At 49.1% G+C, this 16,195-nt stretch overlaps 2 protein-coding genes across 3 annotated transcripts; one reads left to right on the top strand and one right to left on the bottom strand.

The window, feature by feature from the left end:
- Positions 1 to 399: 399 nt before the first annotated feature.
- LOC113241453 (cytochrome P450 1B1) lies at positions 400 to 9,408 on the bottom strand. Its single transcript, XM_026479112.4, has 3 exons — positions 8,536 to 9,408; positions 7,078 to 8,121; positions 400 to 4,216 (listed from the first exon to the last, which is right to left on the bottom strand). The coding sequence occupies exons 2-3, from the start codon at positions 8,118 to 8,120 to the stop codon at positions 3,628 to 3,630; spliced, it is 1,632 nt and encodes a 543-aa protein (XP_026334897.1). The 5' UTR covers position 8,121; positions 8,536 to 9,408; the 3' UTR covers positions 400 to 3,627.
- On the top strand, positions 9,294 to 14,673 carry LOC130543117 (uncharacterized). Of its 2 annotated transcripts, none has more exons than XM_057309031.1 (4): positions 9,294 to 10,208; positions 10,799 to 10,884; positions 10,978 to 11,113; positions 12,865 to 14,673. In XM_057309031.1, coding segments are annotated over exons 1-3 (915 nt in total). In that variant the 5' UTR covers positions 9,294 to 9,380; the 3' UTR covers positions 10,979 to 11,113; positions 12,865 to 14,673. The 2 variants fall into 2 exon arrangements, with proteins under 2 accessions (XP_057165014.1, XP_057165013.1); XM_057309030.1 differs by having other exon boundaries at positions 10,749 to 10,884.
- The last annotated feature ends 1,522 nt before the right edge of the window (positions 14,674 to 16,195 follow it).

The following is a 16,195-nucleotide window of genomic DNA, read 5'->3' as shown; positions in this document are numbered from 1 at the left end:
GGTGAGCTGCTGAGGGGTGAAAGGGCATCCTGCAGTTTTTAGATGAAGCAGAAATGAAAGGCTGGAGTCTTAAAAATCTCAATCTAGTCTATCTTTCAAAATTAAAAATTAACTCCCACTTTGCTAGGTATTTGCCACTGAAATTTAACCTCTGTGTTGGTTCTTATAAACTCAAAAATACAGAGATCAGGAATTTGGTAGGAAACTGAATGCTGAAAGCCTATTAAAAAAAAAAAGCAAAAAGCCTAAAATGTCAAATGGCCAAGTAAGATGTTTACAATGTAACATTTTAATCCAAGCACTTATAAGTAGTAGTTGAAATGAATGGATGCAGTAAGAATGGATGCATGTTGGAAAAATGTAGCATATTTGCTACAACATAAAGTAAAACTTCATAACGAGATTATGAAAGTGATTTTTATTACTTTGGTAATGGTGTCCGGTTATAGGTAATTACAGATACAGAATTTTTTCATCTGGTATATCAAACAAAGATACATTTTAACGCTGTGTTGCTGTATTTGAGTTACGACGAAGGATGACAGCTGCTCTGTACATGTTGGAGGCATACACGATAAAATACAAAAATAAGAAAAGGCTAAATAAAAAGTTATCGTTGAGCTATAAACATCTACTAAAGTACCACACAGTGCGTCATAGCTAAAAACATACAAATTAATATAAAGGCTATGCAGCTATCTGATCTAATATAGATCTAACAAGGAAATATTAAGGCCGTAATAGCATTTCACAGGTGAAGGCTAAGTTCTGAGACATGAAAGCTTTCGGAGGGGGAAAAAGAAAGCCTTCAGATAACCCACAAAACACACCTGAGACGTCTTTTTGTTTGGGAAAAAAGTGATCTTCTTGCAAAGTCAAAGCTTCGGTATATCAAGGAAGCATTTAAGAAATAATATACTTTAACTATCACAGTAACCTGGAGTTGATATTCTGACTACACTAGTGACCAGCGAATACATTCTTTCTCTGGAAGGAATAAAATAAGATTTTCTGATTAAACCAGTAGCCAGATTATTGTAGCCTCCAAGTTTGGTTAGTTGTATTTGTTTCTTTTTGGTTTTGCTTTCTCTCCTTTAACTAGAGTATAAAATAGAGAATAACCTAGTTGTATTTAAATAAGCCAGGTAGCCTCCAAGAGCCCACCTCACTTCCTCCTACGTAGCATAGCTTCTCCATCGCCAGAAGTCCCAGACGGACTGAGCCTGCGTCCGTACCAACAGATCCTAGCACATCTGCACTTGGTTGGCTTAATGAGGCATCCAGATTGGTACGTGATTACTCTTGGTACCACACACGTCTCAGAGTAAGCGGGCTAGGGCAGCCTAAAATCACTGTCTCGGCCCTGCCTAGGGGTGGGGGGTAATCACGTTTTGGAATAGCTGTGTGACAAAAAAAATTTTAATGTAGTGAGTAAGCCTTATGTCTATAGCTGGTTTTAGTGCCTTTAAAAATACCGGCACAGTTCTCCATACTCAAGAGGTAGAGCGATGAGATTTTATTGATTAAAATTATATGAAATGTCTATTAATAAAAGAATTCCAAATTGCAAAATAGATCTGTGTTGTAGACGTGTTTTTTTTTTTTTAGTCTACTTGGGATTTAAAGGCGGTCCATGAAACATCTTTTTTCTAAGTGTTCATATTCCAAATTTCGTGCTTCAGATGAACTAATTTGGAATGCGTGGGGAAAGGCCTAACCATATTTCTTCCTTTTCCTTTTTCACTTTTTTTCTCACCACCCTTCGCACAGCCAGACACTCCTCCCTTTGTAATTCTGATTAAAAGATTCCAAAAACCTTAATAGAATGTAAGAAGCAGTAAACCTTCAGAACATGGGCTACCTTCCTGCAAGTTCACAGCAACGCAAGTCAAAGCTCCAACCTTCACTTTGAACTTTCACCATCTTCCATTTGTTTTGGGTTTGTTTTAAAGGTTTTCTGGCTCTTTACGTAAGCGGAACATACGTATTTTGTTCAGGCTTCATGTTTTCAGTTACCAAAGTGCTCACGGGGCAGCCTTCCTGAACAGCATGTCTCACCTGATCAGCTCCCATGAAATGTGATGTAATCTTCAAAACAGCCTCCCAACACTACCTTCTGATTCTGACTTTCCAAAACACAGACATGAATGCTATTTTTAAAAAATCATTTAAGAAACTAGGCCTATTATGATGGGAATTCCCCCCCCCACCCTGGTTCTCTAATAAAGACAACATCTAGATAATTCATTGCATTTTTCCCTATTCATCAGGCAGACACGGGTTAAATTTCTCTGCCTTGCACAGACTAATGGACAGATTTCCAGTAACTTCAACTGAACTCAACAATAAAAAGTTATCGTTGAGCTAAATTTTAATGGCTTTAAAATTTAATTAAAATTTAAGCATGCCAAGAGTTTGGAATTATATTAACTACATCGATTTCACAAGAAGATTCTAGATTATGAATGTAATTTTAGAAAATATGTTGTAAAGTAATAAGAAACACATCTTGGAGATCCAATTTTGAGATTTTTCAGTTCTCATTCAAGTTACAGATGAGAGAATGGACTTTGCTTTCATTTGGTTTCCATGATGTCAAAATAGGCTCATTTCACGTATTTGAGCCCTAACTGGTTGAATTGTACTTTTTAATTTGTCTTTCTTTTGGAAAGACGTACATTATTCAAACTTATCTTAACCAAAATAACTAATACTATATAATAGTCCAATAACATACATACTGGTTATGAATAACTATCTATGTAAATATATTGAATAGTATTTGGTGACTTTTTTTAACCTATGAGACTTACTGAAATCAGTGCATTATGATCATATAATATAAACCTTAGCCGGGCTGGTAAATCTTTTTTTTTTTTTTCTTCTCATCATTGAAATTCTGTACTTTGGCAACAATAGAGGTATGACTTCGGCCTGGAGTTTTTTACATTTCAACAACTTACACTTTAAAATTCATAATAAATCATTGAAGCCTCCTATAATCACTGAATCAACCACTATTAATTTCTTTGTATGCAAATGACTTTATGATTTAGGCAAAAAAGAGAAAGCCTATCAGTAGGCAAAGAGACAAACCCAGCCGACCTCAACTATTTTTGATTGAAGAGGTGCGAGGGGGATTTCTGGTCTGGACCCTTTTCCCTTTCCCCCTCCATCCCATGTCTCACACGGAAATTATTTGCCTCTGCGTATTCAACAAAACATTCTGGAACTTCGCTTACTACGGTTTTCTGCGGAGCAGACTCGGCGCCGGAGCGTCCGTCTTGGACGCCGCCCGCGAAGGCCGGGCTGCGGGGCCTCTTCTCCGTTAGGTCATTGCGCGCATGCGGGTTCCAGCTCCCGAGGATGCTCCCCGAGAGCCCGTAACGAGCGCTCGATATTGTGTCGGAATTCCGGGACCCTTTAGTTCCTGGGCTGCGAACCCGCCCAGGCGCCCCCTCTCCGCCCAGCGCTCCTCTGACACGCGGGCGGCACTTCGTCTGCCCGTCGGTGGGTTTCTGTTCACTTTAGAGGCGAATTGAGAAAGGGGCCCAGAGGCGCTAGAAAAGTCTACCCCCCACCCCCCACTCTTGAGTACTTCTGCAGCTTGAACTTGCTTCTGGCTTCTCACTGGCAGTCCTCCTCGGCCCGTAACTTCTGGACAGCGCCGTCGAGGAGCTCCATGGACTCGCGGAGAGTGACGTTGATTCTGAATGACTTGGGTTTAATGGTCAGACCGTAATTAAAATCCATCTTCGAGGGTTCGTCGGGATTGGCCTTGAAATTGCACTGGTGAGCCAGGATGGAAGTGAAGAGAAACAGCTGCATCTTGGAAAGCTCTTCCCCGATGCACCGCCGTTTGCCCACCGAAAAAATCATCACGCCGCTGGCCAGGTCCTTGTCGATGAAGCCGTCTTTGTCCAAGAACCGGCCCGGGTCAAAGCGCTCCGGGTTAGGCCACTTCGCCGGGTCATGATTCACAGACCACTGGTTAACAAAAACCACCGTGTCCTTGGGAATGTGGTAGCCCAGGACAGAGGCGTGGGTGGTGGTGGCATGAGGAATGGTGACGGGCACGAAGCTGGAGAAGCGCATGGCTTCATACAGAAAGGCCATGACGTAGGGCAGGTGGGGCTGGTCGTCCAGGCAGGGGAGCCGGGCTCGACCCACGACCCTATCCAGTTCGGCTTGGACCCGAGCCTGCACTTCAGGATACCTGTCGGGTTGTTAGAAGGAGAAAATAAGTGAGGCAAATGAATTCTCCTCTCATCTGGAAAGCACAGGACCATTTAATTCCACTTTCTTTATCTGAATCACTGGCTGAACTAACACTGCCAGGCCCCAAAGAGAAAAGAATCCCAGCTTCCTAATTTTCACTAAATTACCGGATGGATAAATTAATAGTTACGTTTCCTGTTATAAGCCTCACACGGCTGATGTTCTCCTTCCCACCATAAGTTGAAAACAGTCTTAAGGTGTCTAGCCTGAAGAAGCTCCTAACAGACAAAGACAACTTCTCCATGAGGCACAGCAGACAGTGCGAAGGACCCACAAAACTTTTCAGGGGCCCATGAAAATGTTTTCATTTCATTCAAAATCAGAACAAGAAAAATAGAACTGTTAGGTCAAAGAAAATATTTTAATATGTAATTTTAACATATTTATCTTTACTCCAATGTAGCAATAAAATGTCATTAAAAATCTCTTACGGGGTACACCGTCTACAGAGGCCTAAGTGCCCAGGCCCACAAAAGTAAAAAAGCAGCCCCCAAAATGAATCCTTTTTCCCCACTCATGTCCCAGGATAATTCTAGCACATACACTGCTCTCACCCTACACAAACTTTATCCTGATAGATAAAGCTACACTTCTTCTCAATTTAAATTTAAAAGGAAATTCCCAGGGGCGCCTGGGTGGCTCAGTCATTAAGCGTCTGCCTTTGGCTCAGGGCATGATCCCAGCGTTCTGGGATGGAGCCCCAGCCCGGCATCAGGCCCCTCCGCTGGGAGCCTGCTTCTACCTCTCCCACTCCCCCTGCTTGTGTTCCCTCTCTTGCTGGCTGTCTCTCTCTCTGTCAAATAAATAAATAAAATCTTTAAAAAAATAAAAAATAAAAGGAAATTCCCAATGTTCAAGAGAGAACGGTACAAACTGTAATGCTTATTCGCTGTTGGTAATACAAATAGTTTGTCCTTTTGGAAAACAAAATCTGAGTACAAAGCAAGATGCAGAAGGGTAACTCCCCCCCACTCTTTTTAAACCCAGTAATCCATGCCTAGAAATATATGTGCAGGAAACAACAGGTACAAAAATATGTAACTACAACGATAGCCGAAATTTTGAAAATGAAATCGACAACATTACAAGAAGTGATCATGTATAAGGGTGCTATTATGACAAAAATACTAGGGAGCCATCAAAAATCACCAAAATAAAGTTTAAAAGACAGGCAAATGTCCATTACAATAAGTGAAAATGTCAGAAGTTAAAAAAAAGTAAATAATTATTGCATCTCTGAAAAAAATTTAAGCATGTATGGTATGAAATTATGGATGATCTAAAAATTGCTTCATGAGTATCATACTTTAGGGTCTGCAAACTTGTTCATGAAAGGCCAGAGAGTAAACATAAATGTGATTTGCCAACCTCCATCATACTGTCTTTTCACTAAAAATAAGAAAAACGTATTCATCAGCAATATTGAATTGAAAGTGACTCCAAAATTGTTTTATTTACTTTTGCTGCCCAATTCAGTTTCTGATTTAAAAAAAAAAAGGCAGTTTCAAAAGATGATATGGTGGGATGCAAAGGGCCTATTGATCTCATTTGGGGATGTCTTCTTTCTGATCTCTTACTGACTTCTTTGTGTCTGATTTCTGCTCATTGCGCATGTGTTTCTGTGCTCTTAGTACTGAAAAGCAGTTAAATATACAAAAAATTCAATCTATAAAAGTAGTTGCAGAGGATCTCAGGGCATATAGGTTGCAGGATTCTAATAAGAAGCAAAGCAGTCTTTGCCTTCCAATTTCTGGATTGCCAGCAAATTCAGTAACCCCCACCGCTGCCTTCCGCGCCAAGAAATGGCCCAACCAGGGCTTCAGGTCTTCCAAAGCAACCAAGATGTGCCTTGAAGGAGACATCTGCCCCTGGAGCAGGGTTGCCAGACAAAAACAGGCTGCTCTGTTAAATCTAAATTTCAGATCAACAGTGGTTTAATCTTTTAGCAAGAGCATGTCCTGTGTGAATTTTTTTTATTTTCTAATAAACCCTCTCCCAGCAATCCGTTTGCTTCCTGCGTGCGGAGCTTCCTTGAGCTCTGCGACCGTAATCCAGGTGGACACTGCCGACCAGTTTGGCAACCGAGCCGGGCCCGGGGACCAGAAAAGTCCGTCCGCAGACCCCTCCTGGATACCCGGTTTGCCTTTCGAGACGCCGCTCTGCGCTCCGTGAAAGTGACTGCTTCTCCGGTTTGTTACCCGGACACTTCCGACACAACTAGCGCGGCCGCTTCGTAAACCCAGCGCAACCAGCTAGTTTCTGGCCGCCTTCCTAAAGCTTCCGCGCCGAGTAAGCGCCGCCGAGCGCTCCCTCTGCCCGGGAACAAAGCCCGGACGCGCGGCTGGATTGCAGCGCCGGGGCTGGGCGGCCTCTGAGCTGCTCCCGGACTGGCCGAGCCGATTAGCGGCTGTGTTTGTTTAACGTATTTCCCGTTACCCTTTCTTTCGGACCCGTGCCAATTCTGCTTCTGCTGTGCCAAGGAGGCAGAGATCGGGGCTGACCTGCGGACACTTAAAAGATCTTGCCTTTCAGGGGGTTCTCACAAATTTGTCCCCACTTGGAGAGGTAGCGAACGCCAAGATCAAAGACGCTGGCGGTCCGGGCCCGGCTGGGTAGGGGGCGCGCGCGGTCTCCGCCCGCACGCTGCCTTCCTTCCCGAGCTGGGCTTTTGAGAGGTGGGGACCTGGCGCCGAACCCCCAACCCTGGGCGTTCGTCGCGACCTCAGCATATTCTAGTCCTACCCCGCCTTTTACAGGGGAGGAAAGGCAGGCCCGGCCCACACCTCCTGGAGGCTTTACCTGGTGAAAAGGACGAGCAGCCACTGCAGCGCGGTGGAGAGCGTGTCCTGGCTGGCGCCGAAGATATCGGTGATAGTGGCCGGCACGTACTCCAGGTCCAGCCGCGCGCCGCCGTCGTCTGAGCCCTCCGCCGCCTCCGTTCCCGCCGAGAGGATGAAGGCGTCCATCATGTCGCGGGGGCCGGCCCCGGGCTGCAGGCTTTCGCGGTGCCGCAGGAACTTGTCGAGGACGAAGTTGCTGAAGTTGCGGTTGAGCTGCTGGAACTCGCGGAAGGCTGTGCGCACGGGGTTGGGGAAGCGCTGCAGCCAGGGCAGCACGTCCACCAAGCTGCCCGCGCCCACCGTGCGCCCGAACTCCTCGTTGTGGCTGAGCAGCTCGCGGAACTCGGCGTCGTCGTGGCTGTAGCGGCAGCCGAAGCACACGGCGCTCATGACGTTGGCCACGGCCACCACGGTCAGCGGCCGCGGGTCGAGGAAGGCGCCGCCCGCGCTACCGCGCACCAGCAGCGCCACCAGCTCCCGCGCCTCGCCCAGCACGTGGCCCTCGAGGACGCGCCGGCTGCGCGGCTGGCGCGTGGAGAAGGCCCGCATGGTGCTCTGCGCCGCGCGCCGCTGCACCTTCCACTGCTGGGAGTACTGGCCGAAAGCCAGGCTGCGGCCACCGGACACCCAGCGAAAGGAAGCGAAGCGCGGCCGGTCGGCGAAGGCGGCGCCCTGCTGCACCAGCGCCTGGCGGATGGCGCGCTCGCCGTTCAGCACCACCACCGGGCAGTTGCCCAGGCGGATCTGGAAGACGTCGCCGTAGCGCCGCGCCAGGCGCGCGAACGAGAGGTGCGGCGCGGGGCCCATCGCCGCCGCGTTTCCGATCAGCGGCCAAGCGAAAGGGCCCGGTGGCGCCGACCCCCGCTGCCGCCGCTGCTGCCGCAGCAGCCACTGGCCCACGTGCACCGCGGCCAGCACCGAAAGGAGCAGCAGGAGCGTGGTCTGCTGGGACGACAGCGCACTGGGCTGCAGGGGAGCGTCGGGACCGAGGCTGGTGGCCATGCTGGAGAGAGAAGGGCGAAGGCGTGACGCTCAGGTGTGCCGAGAAGGGAGCTGGCGCCCCACGCCCCTACGCCTGGCGTCCGGCTACAGTGCGCCGGTGGGAAGGGAGGAGGTCGCGCGTAGGACAGGGCAGGGTAGGGCGGGCTCACTGGGGAAGCAGCAGAGGACGCTTCTTCCCATCCCAAACCCATTCCCCGAAGGAGAAGGCAAAGAGCGTGTCTCCACCTCTCTGTGACCCGCACTCTCGGTCCCCACCTCAATCCCCAGCTGCGTAACGGTTCCAGCAATTCGGGGACAACCCGGAGGGCATCAAGACGGAGGCGCTCAATTCCTTCTCAGTGTCTACCACCCCGGCCCCCCCCCCCCCCCCCCGCAACTCAAGGCCGCGAGAAGGCGGCTCCGGGGAAAGACTGACCTGCGAGGTGGCGCGGTTTCCAGCGGCGCGGGACGGACGGCTCCGAAACCGGGCTGGGGCCTTTGTGGAGGGCAAGACGTCTCCAGGAACTTGGAGGCCTCGCCCGGACACCTGCTGCTCTGGGAGCTTGAGCACCCACTTTGGAGCCTCTGGGCGTCGTCCGAGCCAGGGGCGCTGGGATTGGGATGGGGACCGAGAAGGGTGCCTCCTTTGCCGAGCCCCGCTATACCTGGGGCCTCGGCAAAGCGGGGGTTTTCTCACAGGGTGCGGCCTGAGACTGGGGGTCAACGAGTGCAGTCAGTTCCCAGCTCTCAGGACCCCCGCGCGTCTCTGACAGCTGGTGTCGCAGAGGCGTGGCCCGTTTGCACACAGTCACTCCAGAGTCAAAACGCGCCATCCCGCCTGGCTTTTAAGGTCTGCGTAGGAGGAGACGGCGGAACCTGGCGAGGCGGGGCTTGAGGGGGGCGGGGCGCCGGGGCAGTTCGAGTGGCTCAGACCCGGACCACGGTCGCCGTGCTCCCGCGGTCACGCGAGGCGGCGGCGATTCTCCCGACGGCCTTGGCGCAGCGGCTGGCGGCTTTGCTAGAAGCTGCGGTGTGAACTTCCCGTTCGCCGGAAAACCACTCTTAATCAGTCCCTCCCCATCGAAGCCGCAGTTTCCCGGAAGCGCCCTGGGAACAGAACCTGCCCATCCCGTGGCGCTCTCCGTGGGAGCGCGCCCCCCGCCCGGAGCGCACGAGCCCCCTCCCCTCTCGGTGACTGAGCTCCGTTCCCCGAGACAAACCCGCTCGGGATCCGTGGCCGCCCGGGCCGAGAGAGGGAACCTGTCCGTTTGGGAACGCGGAATGCCCGGTTGTGCCTTTACAGCGTCCCTAGTTGTTTTATTTTATTGTAACTTTCTTGCAAACACATATACCCCTTGGATGAGGCCCTTTGGCGCGCAAAGTTCTCCTTCCACCTCGTGCAGCGAGATAAAGAATCCTGGAAAGACGCCGCTCCCAGACCCCAAGCCCGGCGGTGCTGGGCACACAAAGGCCAGCGCCGGCCGGGCGCAGCTGGTCGCGAGGTTTCCCGCTTCGCAACCCCCAGGTGGCGCCGCCCACTGCCCCGCGGCGGGTCGCGCTGGCCGCGTCCGGGACCCTCGGCACAGAGCCCAGAGCCAAGCTAGGGCAAACGCGGGGCGCGGGGCGGAGGGAGGGCGCTCTGATGATCCCGGAGGGAGGGACGAGGGGGAGGAGGAGCAGGAGGCCGTTCTCTTCGCGCCTACCAATTTTATCGGGTTGAAGTTTCCTCTGCTGTCCCTCCCCCTTGCGTGCGGAGCAGGGCTTTGCGTGCGCGGCTTCTGGAAAGTCTTGGGCTCTGGTCATATCCTTGGGCGCTTCTCACGGCACCTGACACGCCGAGGCGGGGGGGCGGAGGCCCAGGGCGGGGTACCGGCCGCCACCACCCTCGGCGGCGCACGCACGGCCGCACCCCGGCTGGCCGGGGAGGCGGACGCCCCGACCACGCTATCGGGAGGCGGATCTGGGCGCTGTGAACGCGAGAGGGGGACGCTTCCTTCGAAGGGGAAGCTGGAGGTGCTCGGGGCCCCGGTAGCGTCCCCGGCCGGCTGCGCCCTTCCTTACTGGCTGGTACAAAGCATTTTCAAGACCCTGGGGAGAAAAGTCTTCTCCGTAAGACTGGGGAAAGGGCGAGCCCGGGGAAGGGTGGGATGTATGGTAGTTGACCAGGGTGGGCTTGTATCCCCGCGCCTCTGGGATCCTCAAGTGTCAATATAAAAGTTGGGCGTTTACCACACGACAACTCTGCGCTTTGAGTATTACCCACGCTGGGAATCTCTATTGTTCTGTTGCTTCTCAGTTTACAGATGTGGAAACTGGTGTTCGGAGAGGTTATGTGACTTAACCAAGATCACACACACTGCAATAATACAATTCCAGTCATACAGTATAATCTTGGGGCGCGTGGGTGGCTCAGTCTCTTAAGCCTCAGACTCTTGATTTCCGCTGAGGTCATGATCTCAGGGTTGTGAGATTGAGCCCCATGTGGACTCCGCACTGGGCGTGGAGCCTGCTTAAAATTCTCTCTCTCTCTCCCTCTGCCCCTCCACCCCTGTCTTTCTCCCTCTCTAAAAAGGAAAAATTTTAAAAATTAAATATAAAAGTAAAAATTAAAAAATATATATATAATCTTAAATGATTCTTCTTTTCAAGGAAGTGATTGAAATGCTTGATGGATTTCTCCCCTTCCCACCTCTTACCAGCTATCAAGAGGTGAAGCCAGAATTCGAACCCCGAGTCCCATTCCAGATCCATCATACACGTTTATGTGGAGGGAAATCCTCAGATGGTAAAAGCACAAATGCCGTCTTTCCTTCCTGCCTTAAAAAAAAAAAAATCAGCTGGGAGAATTTTTTTTTTTAATAGTTGTTTTTGTTTACAGAAGTGAGGGCTCTGAGGCCCACAAAGAAGAAATAGTGGGATCGCCTTTGCAGTAAAATCGGATGAGAGAGGCCTGTGTACTACGCCTCATAGCTGACCTTGAAATACGTGGTTCGATGTTAAAGAAGCCTAAAGAGGTATCTGAAAATCAGACCTTGTGAGAGACTGAAACCAACAATAACCAATCTGACCTGATAAGAAAATGCTTTTTGTAGAAGTCTCCATTCAGTAGTGTTTGAGAGGTTCCCTGAAAATGATTTCATGCCCTGTAAGGGGGCACTGCCATCCACGATGAAGTTGTTCTTGAGCGACTGGGTAAATAAGCGTCGGTCTCCCAGAGCTGCGCTGGCCTACACAACCTTTGAAATGAGTGTCATAACCTTACCACGTCCAGCTTTAGCAAGACCCTTGCCTGATGATTCTGTTCAAGACAGCTGCACACGTCAATCTCTCAGTAGGCTTTAATTTAAGAGACGGGAATTGTCCACGGGCTTATGCCAATTCTGAGCTGTCCACATTCCTGAAAGCTCTGTCCCAGTATCTCTATCGGGAACAGAGCAAATAGGGGTTGCCTTTAAACCAAGCAAATTACTGTTTTCAAAAATATAACCCAAGGCTTTTCCCAAGACCTCTTGTTAATAATTCCTGAATAATGTTGTGTGGTTTTTAGATAAACTAGATGTATGCCTTCTTGCCAGAGAGAATAGTGTAAACATATCCTCCAAGCAATGGTACGTTGGGCTCAGCTCTTGTTCTAGGACATGCGGAGTAACCATTTGGGCCCGTGCTGTCAAAAGGACAGGTCCTTATGGATCATGACAAAGCCAAGTGACTGGCTATGGTAATTTGCTGAATTGGCAGGTCTCAGCTTCTCTCAGACTTTGTGGTGTAGACCTCCATTGGAGGACCCATCTGGTACTTGATGGAGACATAGGGTAAATCCTAGGTGGCCAGTGGGGACCCCTGACCCAGCTCAAAGCAGGGCCCTCCCTCCAGGGAGACCCCACACCAGGCTCTTTAGTTATCAACACAACTTCTCGACCAAAGCCAGTAGTGTTTAAGGCCCTGGGATCTCCTTTCAGTCAATAGCACAGGATGTGGGAATTTCGCCCTCCCAAATCCCAAACTTGAATTGTGTGGTGCAAATAACTTTCAAAAGAACAGCTAAGCTAGAGAGAGAGTTTAAAGTGGAGATTTAAAATACCTTATATTATATTGATTCAAAGAACAGAAATCCAGCTTAAGCTTGTTTAAGCAGAACAGGAATGCACTGGCTCATGTGCTGGGAAGGATAACTGTGGTACCTTACAAGATGGAAGGCTCTGGGCTGCTCTCCTCAATCTCTGTTATGCTGGTCTCTGCTTGGGCTTTGTTCTGGAGACTCTCCTTATGTGCTGGGAAAGCTGGCCGTGAGCAGCCCCAAATGAACCACCCCAAGAAAAAGAGAGTATCTCTCTTCCAAGGTCATTATACAAGACCCTGGAAGGACTCTGACACGCCAGGCCAGCATCAGGCCACGGTCTAGGTCTGATATCAGAAAAAGAGGGATGGGGGCAGAGAGAACATGCTAGGAAGCCGAAGATAGAAGCCTCCTCGGTGCTCATGTATCTCACTTCTGTCCATCACTCCCTTTTGGGTTGAAGGATACCCCGAACCTATTATCATCATTTTTATTTTTATTTTTTTAGATTTTATTTATTTATTTGGGGTAGGGGAGCAGAGAGGTAGGGAGAGGGACAAACAGACGGGGCTCGATCTCATGACCCTGAGATCAGGACCTGAGCTGAAATCAAGACTCAGATGCTTAACGGACTGAGTCACCCAAGCGCCCATTTCATCGTAATTTAATTTTATTTTTTTTTAAAGATTTTATTTATTTATTTGACAGAGAGAGACAGCCAGCAAGAGGGAACACAAGCAGAGGGAGTGGGAGAGGAAGAAGCAGGCCTCCAGCAGAGGAGCCTGATGTGGGGCTCGATCTCAGAACGCCGGGATCACGCCCTGAGCCCAAGGCAGACGCCCAACAACTGCGCCACCCAGGCGCCCCTCATCGTCATTTTAAATCAGCAAATCAGATAGACGCATTACACCTGGAGCCAATAGCCGGGAGAGTCAGCCCTTACGTCATCAGGCTAGACGTCGGTTTTCTTGACGGGCTTTCCCTCTGGCATAATCCCCCAGCATGATGTCAATTTTGTGGCTGAACACCGTGCTCTTCCAACCCCCCCCCCCAAACACACCTATGCACACGCACTGAGAGGAGAGTGGAGTACAAGCAACTGTCTCTGGCAAGTCTTTGACGTACGGGAGGCGCAAGAATCAGTCATCAGACCCACGCTAGCAGGCAGAGAAACAGCAATCAGGAGATACACGCAGTGCCCCGGGCGCCTGAGCATACGGAGGGAGGAGCAGTAGGAAGCTACAAATCACGTGCTGGGCCTTGAGGAGTCTTAGGGGGTAATAGCAAACCCCTGTGCCCTCCCTGACTTGTTTCTGCTTCCTCCCTCCTGGGCTAAGAAGCACGGAGCTAGATCTTTCCTCTTTCATCTAATCTAAGAAGTGATCATTTGTGGGACGCGCTGGCGTTGTTTTATGCATTAATATAAACACAGGGGCTGCCATTTATAATTATGCCCTGATTAATAAGACAAGTCTCATTTCACAGATGTGAAAAACATCTCCAGCGTGCTCTGGGATGGACAAAGCACTGTGCGCACTGGCGGTGAGCCTCTGGTTCTCTGCGCTTGTATTCAGTAGTGGCGGCCCAGAGCTCGTAGACGAGGCCGCTGGGGCCAGGAGTGTTACCGACCAAAGCCATCTCCCCTTTCTTTTTTTTTTTTTTAATTTGATGTGAACAATTTTTTTTTTTTTTAATTCCATGTAAAGCATAGGGAGAAGCTGCTCTGGGAGATTTTGCTAATTTTACTGACCTAAATAAAGCCAAGAAAATGGCCACTTACTAAATCAATGTGGCTTAAGACCATTTACTTAGCCCTCCTCCCCTCCCAACCTCAGTGCCCCACTAAGCGCTTTCCATATAGTCTGGTATTAGTGAAAGCCACAAAGCTACACTGTTATTATTCCAATTTCCCACCAGAATAGTTTCATGTGTATTTAGAAGTGAATGGGCATCAGTGTTTGCAACATACTTACAAATAGTTCAAGAAAAAATAGAGGGAAGGAGGGAGAGAAGGGGAGAGAGAGAGAGAGAGAGAGAGGTGAAAATGATAAAACAAACATGGTAAAATGTCCATAATTGGAGAATTTGGGTAAATGAGAGTTCGTTGTGATGTTCTTGCAACATGTCTGTAAGTTTGAAATTGTATCCAATTTAAAAGTTATTCAAAAAAAGAATTTAAAGTTACTAAGACTAGAAACTAGGAGCTTGAGAAAGAAATATCTTTCTGACATTATGATCCTGCACTGTCTCTTCAGTTTTTATTGAGAGTCTCTTATGAGAAAGGACAGTGAAACGAACCTGGGGTTGGCGTGTCCTTCAGGGTCCTTCATCTGGTCTGGCTCTTGGAGTTCCGGGCTAGAAAACGTGTGGGCTCAACTGGGATGGTTTCCCCAGTTTCCGACCTGGTTTGCCCCTTCCTTTCTTTGCTGTCCTTGCTCTTTGAATGCTCCAAGTGTATCTGGGTCTTTGATCTCCTTCAATTCCTTTTGAAAATAAAAGGAATATAATATACAAACAGTCTTGTTTCCAGGAGATAACCCACTTATCATTTCCCATGCTTGCATACAAGCCGCCAAGGGCTCGGTTCTCAGATCGCTTCGTCCTGCTTCTGTCAGTTTCCTTCCTCCTCAGCCTTCTTTCTTCCCCTTGCTCTGCATTCTTCCTCTTTTCCTGCCTTCATTCTCTCTCCTTCCCCCTTTTCTTGGGTCCATCCTTGCCTCACCTGCATTCCCTCCGAGACCTCTGTTCTGCCTGGAGCGACCATCGTCTCTGCTCTCCTTTGTCTCCCTCTCTCTCTACATCCTCCTGCTCAACTTTTCTCTGTTCTGGGACAGTAAAGAGTTAGGGGCAGAGGAGAAAAGAGAAGAAGAGTGAAGAAAGAAAAAGGATCAGCGAGCTAGAACAACTGAGAAAAGAAGAGGGGGCAAAAGCTCAAACTCCAGGGCTAGCAGAGAATGGAGTGCTCCGTTAGCGCGGGCTCCCAACCAACAGGTCTCTCCTGCTCCGTGTTCCTGGCAAGAAGCAATCACTAACTCAGGACAGTGACGTTCAAAGGAAGGGAAAGGATGCCGGGGTCCGGGGTTGCTTCTGTACATGTGTTCCCTGAGTTCTGACTACCAGAATCCAGTTCCTGAAACTCACCACGCTCACAGCGGAACTCAGCCTGCTGTCCACGACTTTGGTCGACAGAGAACAACTTAATGCTTACCTTTGATCAGGCAGAGAAAACCTTTAGGCAGATGAAGGATATTGTTTTTCATTTTTGTTTCCTAAAAATGAATATTTACCAGGTTACCAAGAAAATGCGTAAAGCAACAAAAAGGAAAGGACAACCAACAAACAAAAATGTACGTTTGGGTTCCGGGAAATCCCAGTGCCTGGCCACGGGCTTGCTGACTGTACAGCTTCCAGGTCTGCGATAGGCTCTGGGCTGAGGATCCAGATTGCAGTCTTCTACTCCATGGACCTCTGGGTTTTTAGGGTTAGATCTGTTTTCCTTAACAGGTTTTCTTCTCTTTCCACAAAGGGACAAAACTTCAGGTCGAAAATTATAGTCATATCCAGGACTTAAGAAAATATTGGGTAGTTAAATAACCTAAGTTGTTATCCCTCCCCTGCTCATTCCCAAAAGGGAGCGCGAGGGCTGGGTAATTATACGTTCGCTTTTTGACCACCAACCCCCAACAGGATTTTTCTGTTCTATGATGGAAGTGTTCATTTCTCAACCGTGGCCTGTCCTGTTGTTGGACTGCTCGGGTTAGAAAGCTCTAGACGTTAGAAGGTTCTTTCCAGGGTTACGAAAGAACCTGGAGTGAACATTCTTGTATTCTGCTGAACTTAAGCTACCCTTTGGAGAGACATAAACCAAGACTAATGTCCCTTTCATGTAAGAGCCCTTCACATGTTTGAAGATGGCTGTTGTACTGCCACGAAGCCATCCTTCCACCAACCAACAAAGGCCTCAGTTCCTCAAGTCATTCTTTGAATAACTTGGTTTCTAGAGCTTTATTCAGCTTACCTGTGCCTCCTAGACAGCGTA

This window comes from Ursus arctos, unplaced genomic scaffold (assembly GCF_023065955.2).
Source record: "Ursus arctos isolate Adak ecotype North America unplaced genomic scaffold, UrsArc2.0 scaffold_8, whole genome shotgun sequence".
Classification (NCBI taxonomy): domain Eukaryota; kingdom Metazoa; phylum Chordata; class Mammalia; order Carnivora; family Ursidae; genus Ursus; species Ursus arctos.
This window is presented reverse-complemented; position numbering and strand designations above follow the sequence as displayed.